Genomic DNA, 13,114 nt, shown 5'->3' with positions numbered 1-13,114 from the left:
CAAGGCAGGAGGATAATGTAGAAAAACTTTTACGCAAAATATGCAGCATTTATGTTAGCAGACTTTCTAAAAGGGGAACTAGCCTTTTTTAAAAGGGGAAGGTCAGGATTTTACAACTTTGTTAAATGATTCATCATAATGTAAATAGTCTATGGGTCTGGAGAAACTATAATCCATGGTTCAGTTCTTTAAACAGCCACTACAAACTTCAGCTAACTTTAGCCACTGCTAGTTAACAATCAATGGCAGTGATAGGGGAAATTGTGCAATTTTCTAAATGTAATGGCCCAATTAACTCAAATCAATTACATATGCGGTTTGACATCACTTAAATGTGATTTGTTTGTTTTTTAAGAAGATTGCACAATTGCCCCAATCACTCCCACTGATTGTTATCAAGCCCTTCAAGAATCCAGGGCAACTGCCCTCCCATTTCCCACTTACTTTGGATAGTAATTGTTCACCCAGCAGAGGAGGTAGTTACAGTCATCCACATCGAGCCCAGAGCGGGCCAGTTCTGTTAACTTTGCTGAGAACTTCTGATGGTAAAGTCTCACATACAAGTTGCACACGTCAAAGTCTGGGGGGTAGCAGTCCCTTATGTCCCTGGCCACCCTGAGAACGTCCTCCTTCAGACGCTTGCCCATCCTACATACCTCCCTTTTCATGGACGTTGACAGGTTGTCCACACTGCTAACGCTAATATTGTCCTCCTCCACTGTCGCATTCCTCATTTGAGAATCTACCATTTTTCAAGCAGGTTGTCGTGGGTGTGCCGGCACTGGTGTGGCCGCCACACGGGGCCTCGCTGCTGCCCTCGGGCCGCCCTTCCCATTGCTGGTCCTTCTCTTCCAGCAGCGTTATGGTTTCCACCGCACTCCGAAGTATCTCTAGGTGTTCTCCTGAGGGTGTGGGACTAAAGGTGGTGTGAACTGCCATCCATAAGTGGAGCAGCAGGGTTTCATAATCTTTTTGGAGCGTGTCTTTATCGTCCTCATTGCAAACCTGAACCAACCCCTCTATCGTCATGGTTTCTTGGCCAAATAGCTTGTCCTCTCGCAAGAGCAACTGCTGGCAAGCCTCCACCAAGCGATTTTCCTTCAGGTTCTCCAAAAAGTCCATAATCACCTCTGAAAAAAGTTTTTTTTCACAGACCACCAAGTACAATGATTGAATAGTTATTTTAGTGCAGTCTGTACGTGACAATGAATGGTGACACACACACATATATATGTGTGTGTGTGTGTGTGTGTGTGTGTGTGTGTGTGTGTGTGTGTGTGTGTGTGTGTGTGTGTGTGTGTGTGTGTGTGTGTGTGTGTGTGTGTGTGTGTGTATGTATGTATGTATGTGTGCATGCATGTATATATATATAGTGCCAATAATTTCTCATGGTGAACGAAAATATAATATGACACTTAATTTTTTCATTTAGAGTTCCTCTTTAGGGATGATAAATATGACAAATCAATATACTGAGCAAGTAGGCTAGTACTTCATACAGGCTACTTCATAGTATAGTACATTGGAGTTAACCTTAAAGTAGACAGCTTAGTCTATATACTTCACACTCTTGTCTTTTTCCACATTGTGTTGTGCCTGAATTTTAAATGGATTAAATGGAGATGGTAGTCACTGGCCTACACACAATACCGCATAATGTCAAAGTGGAATTATGTTTTCAGACATTAACTATTTATGTTATGGGTATGCTTGTAATTGTTAAGGACTGGGGAGCTTTTCAGAATGGAACTAAGCACAGGCAAAATCCTAGAGGAAAACCTGGTTCAGTCTGCTTTCCACCAGACTAGGAGATGAATTCCATCAGGACAATAACCTAAAACACAAGGCCAAATCTACATTGGTGTTGCTTCCCAAGTAGACAGTGAATGTTCCTGAGTGGCCGAGTTACAGTTTTGACTTAAATCTACTTGAAAATCTATGGCAAGACCTGAAAATGGTTGTCTAGTAATTATCAACAACCAATTTGACAGAGCTTGAAGAATTTTGAAAAAGATAAATGGGGAAATGTTGCACAGTCCAGGAGTGGAAAGCGCTTAGAGTTTTACCCAGAAAGACTCAAAGATTGAATTGCTGCCAATGTGTCACGACTTCTGCCGAAGTTGGCCCCTCTCCTTGTTCGGGGCGGCATTCGGCGGTCGACGTCACCGGCTTTCTAGTCACCACCGATCCATGTTTCATTTTCCATTTGTTTTGTCTTCATTATACACACCTGGTTTCCATTCCTTAATCCATGTTTCATTTTCCATTTGTTTTGTCTTCATTATACACACCTGGTTTCCATTCCATAATCAATGTTCCTTATTTAACCCTCTGGCTTCCCTTTCTGTTTTGTGAGTGATTGTCATTGTCATGTGGGTTCGTTCTTTGTGCTCTGGATATTTGTATTTTCCTTGTTGGAACATTGCTTACATTTTGAGTAAATTCAGATGATTACTCATACCTGTGTCCTGCGCCTGACTCCGCTTATCCATTCACCTAATCGCTGACACAATGGCGCTTCTACAAACTATTTGTAACGGTTTTCATATAGTGGTGATGAAGGAGAGTCGGACCAAACTGCAGCGTGTCGATTGCGATCCATGTTTAATATAACAAAGAAACACGAACTTACAAAAACAATAAACGAAACCGAAACAGCCTATCTGGTGCAAACTAACAAAGAGTACACATAGGACACTAAGGACAATCACCCACGACAAACTCAAAGAATATGGCTGCCTAAATATGGTTCCCAATCAGAGACAACGATAAGCACCTGCCTCTGATTGAGAACCACTCCAGACAGCCATAGACCTTGCTAGACAACCCACTAAGCTACAATCCCAATACCACCACCAAAACCCCAAGACAAACACACCACAATTACAAAAACCCCATGCCACACCCTGGCCTGACCAAATACATAAAGATAAACACAAAATACTTTGACCAGGGCGTGACACTATTGACTCAGGGGTTTGAATACTTATGTAAAATGAGATATTTCTGTATTTCGTTTTCAATAAATGTGATTTTTTTTCTTCTTCAAAAAACAAGATTCCATTTTGTAATTATGGGGTAATGTGTGAGAAATAAATACATATTTAGGCAATTTTGAATTCAGGCAGTAACACAACAAAATGTGGAATAAGTCAAGGAGTATGAATAGTTCCTGAAAACTCAGTAAATTATACACACATCAGATAGAATGCTGAAGACAAATTCTGACCAATTAATACTGTAGTTAAATGTACCTGTTTGAGGAGGATTGCTCTCCACTCTGGGTTTGGGGCTCCGTGGACGTCGCACAAAGCCTGGTATTTTTGGCATTTTCAGTTTATGCCTAAACTTCCCATGTACTGTTTTGGGACTGCCCTGCATTGCAGGCGATAGATTAACCATTGCTGCCACCAGGTCGGGTCCAAGCGCACCCACTTCCTCTGTAAAAAAACAACAACATATTTTGTACAGTCGTCAATATTCTATCTTTATAAAAACCTATCATGGCATTGCACAATTTTTTTCTATCGCCTATTATCAATCTGCAACCTCTTACCATTACCATACCATCTTACCATTACCATACCATCTTACCATTACCATACCATCTTACCATTACCATACCATCTTACCATTACCATACCATCTTACCATTACCATACCATCTTACCATTACCATACCATCTTACCATTACCATACCATCTTACCATTACCATACCATCTTACCATTCATTGTTGCACGGGTAAAGGTCGGTATACAAACTGGATATGAAGTTATAGGCTACAATAGTGGGTTAAACATAATAACAAAAGGCAACACTATTAACACACAGCGTGGGAATGATATGACCGCAGGTGCGCAAGAGAGCCAGTGTTATGTCATAAGGCTGATATCTGAGTGGGAGTGACTAACAAAATCAATGGGGCCCCCGGTGGTAGATTAACTGGAAACCTACCCTGTGTGCCCGATCGCTATTCGGCCATGATTACTACAAGTTTAGATTGCTGGCTAGATTAATTTACCAATTAAAAAATTGTTAGGCGACATGCTAATCAAATCAAATAAAATAGTATTTGTCACATGCTCCGAATACAACAGGTGTAAACCTTACCGTGAAATGCTTACTTACAAGCCCTTAACCAACAATACAGTTCAAGAAATAGTGAACAAAATATGTACTAAATAAACTAAAGTTCAAATAGTCAAATAAAATAACAATAACGAGGCTATATACAGGGGGTACCGGTACCGAGTCAATGTGGAGGCTATATACAGGGGGTACCAGTACAGAGTCAATGTGGAGGCTATATACAGGGGGTACCGGTACCGAGTCAATGTGGAGGCTATATACAGGGGGTACCGGTACCGAGTCAATGTGGAGGCTATATACAGGAGGTACCGGTACAGAGTCAATGTGGAGGCTATTTACAGGAGGTACCGGTACAGAGTCAATGTGGAGGCTATATACAGGAGGTACCGGTACCGAGTCAATGTGGAGGCTATATACAGGGGGTACCGGTACCGAGTCAATGTGCGGGGGTACAGGTTAGTCTAGTTAATTTGTACATGTTGTACATTGTTCAGTAGTCTTATGGCTTGGGGGTAGAATCTGTTAAGGAGCCTTTTGGTCCTAGATTTGGCACTCCAGTGCCGCTTGCCATGCGGTAGCAGAGAGAACAGTCTATGACTTGGGTGACTGGAGTCTTTGACATCTTTTGGGGCCTTGCTCTGACACCGCCTAGCATATACAGATGAAGTCAGAAGTTTACATACACCTTAGCCAAATACATTTAAACTTAGTTATTCACAATTCCTGACATTTAATCCTAGTAAAAATTCACTGTCTTAGGTCAGTTAGGATCACCACTTTATTTTAAGAACATGAAATGTGAGAATAATAGTAGAGAGAATGATTTATTTCAGCTTCTATTTCTTTCATCACATTCCCAGTGCATCAGAAGTTTACATACACTCAATTAGTATTAGCATTGCCTTTAAATTGTTTAACTTGGGTCAAACATTTCGGGTAGCCTTCCACAAGCGTCCCATAATAAGTTGGGGGGGATTTTGGCCCATTCCTCCTGACAGAGCTGGTGTAACTGAGTGTAACTGAGTCAGGCCTCCTTGCTCTTACACGCTTTTTCAGTTCTGCCCACAAATTGTCTATGGGATTGAGGTCAGGGCTTTGTGATGGCCACTCCAATACCTTGACTTTGTTGTACTTAAGCCATTTTGCCACAACTTTGGAAGTATGCTTGGGGTCATTGTCCGTTTGGAAGATCCATTTTCAACCAAGCTTTAAATTCCTGACTGATGTCTTGAGATGTTGCTTCAATATATCCACATAATTTTCCTCCCTCAAGGTGCCATCTATTTTGTGAAGTGCACCAGTCCCTTCTGCAGCAAAGCACCCCACAACATGATGCTGCCACCCCGTGCTTCACGGTTGGGATGGTGTTCTACGGCTTGCAAGCCTCCCCTTTTTCCTCCAAACATAACGATGGTCATTATGGCCAAACAGTTCTATTTTTTGTTTCATCAGACCAGAGGACATTTCTCCAAAAAGTACGCTCTTTGTCCCCATGTGCAGTTGCAAACCGTAGTTTGGCTTTTTATGTCGGTTTTGGAGCAGTGGCTTCTTCCTTGCTGAGTGGCCTTTCAGGTTATGTTGATATAGGACTCGTTTTACTGTGGATTTAGATACTTTTGTACCCGTTTCCTCCACCATCTTCACAAGGTCCTTTGCTGTTGTTCTGGGATTGATTAGCACTTTTCGCACGAATGTACATTCATCTCTAGGAGACAGAACGTGTTTCCTTCCTGAGCAATATGACGGCTGCATGGTCCCATGGTGTTTATACTTGCGTACTTGTGGAGGTCTACATTTTTTTTCGGAGGTCTTGGCTGATTTCTTTTGATTTTCCCATGATGCCAAGCAAAGAGGCACTAAGTTTGAAGGTAGGCCTTGAAATACATCCACAGGTACACCTCCAATTGACTCAAATGGTGTCAATTAGCCTATCAGAAGCTTCTAAATCCAAGACATCATTTTCTGACATTTAAAAGGCACAGTCAACTTAGTGTATGTAAACTTCTGACCCACTGGAATTGTGATACAGTGAATTATAAGGGAAATAATCTGTTTGTAAACAATTGTTGGAAAAATTACTTGTGTCATGCACAAAGTAGATGTCCTAACGGACTTGGAAAAACTTCTTGTTAACAAGAAATTTGTGGAGTGGTTGAAAAATTAGTTTTAATGACTCCAACCTAAGTGTATGTAAACCTCCGACTTCAACTGTAGGCCCTGGATGTCAGGAAGCTTGGCCCCAATGATGTACTGGGCCATACGCACCACCCTCTGTAGCACCTTATGGTTAGATGCCGAGCAGTTCCCATACCAGGCATTGATGCAACTGGTCAGGATGCTCTTGATGGTGCAGCTGCAGAACTTTTTGAGGATCTGGGGACCCATGCCAAATCTTTTCAGTCTCCTGAGGGGGGAAAGGTGTTGTTGTGCCCTCTTTGCGACTGTCTTGGTGATGTGTACACCAAGGAACTTGAAACGTTTTACCCGCTCCACTACAGCCCTGTCGATGTGAATGGGACTTCTTCAGGATCGGTGTCCCGTCCGTGGGATGGTTGAGCTAACGTAGGCTAATGTGATTCGACTGAGGTTGTAAGAAACAAAAGAAAATCCCAGAACATAGACATGTCTGACATGGGCAGAAATCTTAAATTCTTGTCATCTAACTGCACTGTCTAATTTACAGTAGCTATTACAGTGAAAGGATAACATGCTATTGTTTGAGGAGAGTACACAATTATGAACCTGAAATGTATGAATAAACCAATTAGGCACATTTGGGCAGTCTTGATACAACATTTTGAATAGATATGCAATGGTTCATTGGATCACCAAAACTTTGCACATATAGTGGCCAAAGTCTAAATTACGCAAATCTAAATTACGCATGGGCTAGAATAAATAATTTTGGCCTTTCTCTTGCATTTCTAATATAATTGTTCACATTTTTTTTTAAGTTGTTTTTTTCTTTGTATTATCTTTTATCAGATCTAATGTGTTATATTCTCCTACATTCCTTTCACATTTCCACAAACCTCAAAAGTGTTTCCTTTCAAATGGTGTCAACAATATGCATATCCTTGCTTCAGGTCCTGAGCTACAGGCAGTTAGATTTGGGTATGTCATTTTCCTGTAGTCCACGATCAGCTCCTTTGTCTTGCTCACATTGAGGTAGAGGTTGTTGTCCTGGCACCACACTGCCAGGTCTTTGAGTGACTGTCAGTGATTGACATAACAGGAGAGAAACTGTTGATGCACAACCAAATTTTGAAATTGCACCTTGTGTATTTTACTATTCTAATGCCCCGTAAATACACATCGTGATGTATTTTGGGAGATTACAAAAAAAAAATTACATTCAATATAGGAGAAACATTTTGTTCAGGTTACAATAAAACATGATTTGTTTAGTAACTTTTTCCTCAACTTGTTTCTCTAAATTTCTAGCAAGTCAAACTAGCTTACAGAGCATTACCATCACAATAAACTAAAATGGGAGGCAACATTCATATAAAAATAAATCACCCATGCAGTCTATTTAATTTAATCTTTAAATCATCACTGTGTCTAATATATCACTGTGTGTGTATATTTCATGAATATACACTACCGTTCAAAAGTTTAGGGTCACTTAGAAATGTCCTTGTTTTTTAAAGAAAAGCACATTTTTTTGTCCATTAAAATAACATCAAGTTGATCATAAATACAGTGTAGACATTGTTAGTATTGTAAATGACTACTGTAGCTGGAAACGGCTGATTACTTATGGAATATCTACATAGGAGTACAGAGGTCCAATATCAGCAACCATCACTCCTGTGTTCCAATGGCAAGTTGTGTTAGTTAATTCAAGTTTATCATTTTAAAAGGCTAATTGATCATTAGAAAACCCTTTTGCAATTATGTTAGCACAGCTGAAAACTGTTGCTCTGATTAAAGAAGCAATAAAGCTGAGAATCTGGTGCATCAGCATTTGTGGGTTCGATTACAGGCTCAAAATGGCCAGAAACAAATAACTTTCTTCTGAAACTCGTTAGTCTATTCTTGTTCTGAGAAATGAAGGCTATTCCATTAGAGAAATTGCCAAGAAACTGAAGATCTCATAAAATTCTGTGTACTACTCCCTTCACAGAACAGCGCAAACTGGCTCTAACCAGAATAGAAAGCCTTCAATCACAAGGAGCGCTGCGATACCACTCCGTTGCGGAGGGTCCCCGTTGAAATGACATCCGGTGAAACGTAACAGACTGCTCAGATGTCATGTGAATAAGGCATAATGTGAATGAAGTATAAGGCTATTTACCTGGGTTATCAACCCCAGTTTGAATGACATCATCCACTGTAAATCCACTTGGAGTTTCCTTGTCCCGCAGGTTGTTATGCTGGCTCAGGTCGGGGTACTCCTGCTCCGCGGAGTAGTTCATCTTCAACTTTTGTGGGTGTTACCGAAAGGCATGATTTCTTTCACCTGTGAGCAAGGATGAAACAATGTAATGTTAGTGGACGAAATACAGCAAATCAAATACCTTACACAGTTTAATAGGAAAAGGTTGAAATGCTTTTTTATACTGCATGAAATGTAACGCAGTGGTAGGCTATTTAGGTGTCACAGTATTGCTTCCCGCCCCTCTCCTCGCCCCTACCTGGGCTCGAACCAGGGACCCTCTGCACACATCAACAACAGCCACCCACGAAGCATTGTTACCAATCGCTCCACAAAAGACACGACACTTGCAGATTAAGGGGAACAACTACTTCAAGGTCTCAGAGCGAGTGACGTCGCTGATTGAAACGCTATTAGCGCGCACCACCGCTAACTAGCTAGCCATTTCGCATCGGTTACATTGGCACCCCCAGTTTAAAGAAATAGTACAAATTTCAGCATTTGCATCCCCATTCCTCAAGCCTCATGTCCACCAGATGCATCAAACTCAGTCATTCATTGTCATTGGAGCAGTCTGCAATGGTACGTTGGGGATGCTGCGTTCTGTGTACGCACATTTTCCAACTTGTGCGTTGCTTTACCTTGGTGATACAAACAGTAGTACACACACAGACTCCAACTAGCTAGATTTGAGCTAGTTGAAAAGCGAGAGCAAATGTGTGTTAGGTGCGGAAAATGCAGGCTAGACATCCCTTCCGGAAAAACAAAACTCCTATGCATCTGGAAGACATCAGCGTCAGGTCCTCAAAACAGACATGCTACTTTCCCTTATGGTATTATTTACAAAGTGTGCAACCAATGTGCCACAGATCAATCAAAACCTATGGGTTTGATGCTTTTGTGTGTCAGAGTATACAGTAATTCTTGACACTTCTGCTGCCTGGAGAAAGGTTGGTGTAATGGTTTTCTAATGTTTTTGTTTGCTTTTTCTCTGTGTGTGTTTAATACTAGTTAATCATTTGAATATTTATTTCACAGTTTGCAGAGGATGATTGTAGAGGAAGTGGCGCAAACTGAGAGACAACCACATCAAGGGGCAGAGAAGGAGAGCAGTAGTGAGTGAGGCAGCAGCTGCAAACCATAGGCCATAAAGCAGCTTAGCCATATCATTTATTTTAATAAGCCATTCGTTAAGGTGATGGCAAGAGGCTTTCTCAGTCTCATTGTAGAATGAAAGATAACTTGTCATCCACCAGCAGAGTTGGGTAGGTTACTTTCTAAATGTAAATCGTTAGTTACTAGTTAACGGTCCAAAATTGTAATAGTTACTTTTAGATTACTTTCCCCTTTAAGATGCATTGGAAGAATACTAAAATGTATGTTACCAATTGAACAACATCTATTGTAGGATAAATAATGTTAAAGTTTACATAGCTGGTCATATATGGATGTCACATTTACCATGGGTTGGTTATGTAGGGCTTCTTCTAACCTATTGGTTTCTACTACATATAATCATGTGATTATAAAAGCAAAGTCTATCAGAACCTCAGACATTCCAATAAATGCTATACCTGTTGATCTTCAAGACTAGGACTTGGAAATATGGAAGTATAGATTAGCCAAATTGTTTTCCCTGAGTATGACCCCACTTATTAGCCAGCCCTACTCTGTTGTTTATGATTTGGTTGTCATATGGGAGGACTGATTGGGCTCATTGGTTCGATTTGAAAAATAAATGCTGTGCTCATGGAATGGCCTGCTTGAGCACGACTGAAAAGTACTATTTACATGTGAACAGTGAATGCCACATGCTTCATTTTCTATAGGCCTATTGTCACGTGTGCACCCTCTCCAGCCTCTAGGTCACCAGGCTGCTCGTTATGGCGCACTGTGTCACCATCGTTACGCGCACCTGCTCGTCATCAGATTCATTTGGATTCCATCACCTCCCTTATGTCATTCCCTTTGGTTCCTTATACAGACCTTATTGCGTGCTGTTAGTGTTTCTTGCTTTGTATTATGTTCAGCTTATTTTATTAAAACACTCACTCCCTGAACTTGCTGACCGACTCTCAGCTCACTCGTTACAGAATAACGCCTCACCTAGGAGAAGCATCAGGGAGTGTTTATTTTTCTCGGTGGGAATGAGGTGCGGTCCGGGAGCCGCTACAGGCTCTCATGCCTTCGCCCGGATCGCCAGGCTCCGTGCCTCAATCGGTCTGTCAGGTTCCTGCGAACCAGCCAGCGACCGGTTCCTGCGCATCAGCAGGAGTGTCCGCTCCTGATCCTCGGCATCCTCCTTTTGGTTGGTGTCCTGCGGCTGGAGCCGAACGTGCCGGTAGGGGTACCATTATGTATGCTCTCTCTGCGGGCGCTCTAGGTCGCCATGCTCCTGCGTCTCAGCCGGCTTGACAGGTTTTCTGCGCCTCAGCAGAGGTGACCGGTCCACTCCTGATCTCCGGGATCGTCATTTTGGTCAGCGTCCTGCGGTTGAAGCCGTGCGTCGGGGAGGGGAGACTGTCACGTGCTCCCTCACTGGCCTCAAGGTCACCAGGCTGCTCGTTATGGCGCACCCCTGTCACCATCGTTACACACAACTGCGGTCATCAGACTCACCTGGACTATATCAACTCCCAGATTACCTTCCTTATATATATGTCCCTCCCTTTGGTTCCTTCCCCAGTGGTTATTGTTTGTTTCATGTCTGTGTGCTGTTAGTGTTTTTTGTTTTGTATTATGTTCCGTTTTATCTTATTAAAACACTCACTCCCTGAACTTGCTTCCTGATTCTCTGTGCACTCGTTAAACCTATTGTTTACCTTTTTGTTGATGACACTTTGATATCTTGATACTATGCATCTGGGACCAGGGTGGTTTGCGTTGCATGCGTTGAACAAATTCATGTTGTAGATTTTGACATTCAGACGAAACAATAACAAAAACGACGCCCCGCCTCTGTTTTGGTAAAAAAGCTGAGGGATGGGAATGGAGAAATGTAAACACTATCAGATTAATAGATAACGCTATGGATGCAAGTGTAGCGTGGTTCATTCTGCGTTGTGTACTGTTAATTAGACGCTGCCACAACTGAAGGTCTGCTAGTTTAATTATTTTTATTTACCCTGCACGAAGAGGCAATACACATTATTTTAACCCTTGGCGCAGTCCTAGCTCTCAGGCACCTTGCTAGCCGAAGGACAGGCAAAAAGAACAATAAGGGGTATGGAAATACAGATAACCCGCGATGGCCAAACCAAAATATACAAAAACTTTACAATCACATGTTCAATATTGATATGAAAAAGCGTTTGTACACCAAAGGAAAACATTAGCTATGCAGCTGTAATTTAAAATACACTGAATTTATTAAATGATTAACATCCCCTCTTGACCTGGCCTATTTGAATTGGTCCTTTGTTTGCAATTTGGTGCATAATCTAGGGGAACATCACACTGCTACACAAGGATTGACCATCCATGATATCAACATTGTGGTTTTAACCATGTTATGACGCTATACAGCGTTTGTTTACATTTACAAAATGTACAAACATTTGACAAAAACAAGGTTATATTTTGGGTTCCCATTGAGTGTGACAGTTGAAGTATGCTCATCAGGCATGCTCTAAGTTATATTCAATGGATATATATATATTGGGGTGGCAGGGTAGCCTAGTGGTTAGAGCGTTGGGCTAGTAACCGGAAGGTTGTAAGTTCAAATCCCTGAGCTGACAAAAAGTACAAATCTGTCATTCTGCCCCTGAACAGGCAGTTAAATTAATCCACTGTTCCTAGGCCGTCATTGTAAATAAGAATTTGTTCTTAACTAACTTGCCTGGTTAAATAAAATAAAAATATATACAGAACCAGTCAAAAGTTTGGACACACCAACTCTTGAGGTTTTTTTTATTACTATTTTCTACATTGGTGAATAATAGTGAAGACAACTAACACATGGAATCATGTAATAACCAATAAGGTGTTAACGAAATCTAAATATATTTTAGATATTCAAAGTAGCCACCCTTTGCCTTGACAGCTTTGCACACACTTAGCATTCTCTCAACCTGCTTCACCTGGAATGCTTTCAACAGTCTTGAAGGAGTTCCACATAAGCTGAGCACCTGTTGGCTGCTTTTCCTTCATACTGTGGTCCAACTCATCCCAAACCATCTCAATTGGGTTGAGGTCAGGTGGTTGTAGAGGCCAGGTGATCTGATGCAGCACTCCATAACTCTAGGTCAAATAGCCCTTGCACAGCCTGGAGGTGTGTTGAGGCATTGTTCTGTTAAAAAACAAATTATATTCCCACTAAGCGCAAACCAGAAGAGATGGTGTATCACTGCATAATGCTGTGAGTAGGCATGCTGGTTAAGTGTTCCTTGAATTCTAAATATATCACTGACAGTGACACCAGCAAAGAACACCTACACCATCACACTTCATCCTCCATGCTTCACGGTGGGAACCACACATACGGATATCATCCATTCACCTACTCTGCATCTCACAGACACCACAGTTTGTACCAAAAATCTCAAATTTGGACTCATCGGACCAAAGGACAGATTTTCACCGGTCTAACGTCCATTGCTCGTGGTCCTTGGCCCAAGCAAGTCTCTTATTATTGGTGTCCTT

The 13,114-nt window shown here is 41.6% G+C and overlaps 1 protein-coding gene across 1 annotated transcript; it reads right to left on the bottom strand.

The window, feature by feature from the left end:
- Positions 1 to 699: 699 nt before the first annotated feature.
- Positions 700 to 8,553, bottom strand: LOC121842681. The gene is made up of 3 exons (XM_042312488.1): positions 8,393 to 8,553; positions 3,255 to 3,440; positions 700 to 1,130 (listed from the first exon to the last, which is right to left on the bottom strand). Exons 1-3 carry the CDS (start codon positions 8,511 to 8,513, stop codon positions 700 to 702), a joined length of 738 nt encoding a protein of 245 aa, XP_042168422.1. The 5' UTR covers positions 8,514 to 8,553.
- Between the last annotated feature and the right edge of the window lie 4,561 nt (positions 8,554 to 13,114).

Source organism: Oncorhynchus tshawytscha, unplaced genomic scaffold (assembly GCF_018296145.1).
Source record: "Oncorhynchus tshawytscha isolate Ot180627B unplaced genomic scaffold, Otsh_v2.0 Un_contig_7905_pilon_pilon, whole genome shotgun sequence".
Classification (NCBI taxonomy): Eukaryota; Metazoa; Chordata; class Actinopteri; order Salmoniformes; family Salmonidae; genus Oncorhynchus; species Oncorhynchus tshawytscha.
This window is presented reverse-complemented; position numbering and strand designations above follow the sequence as displayed.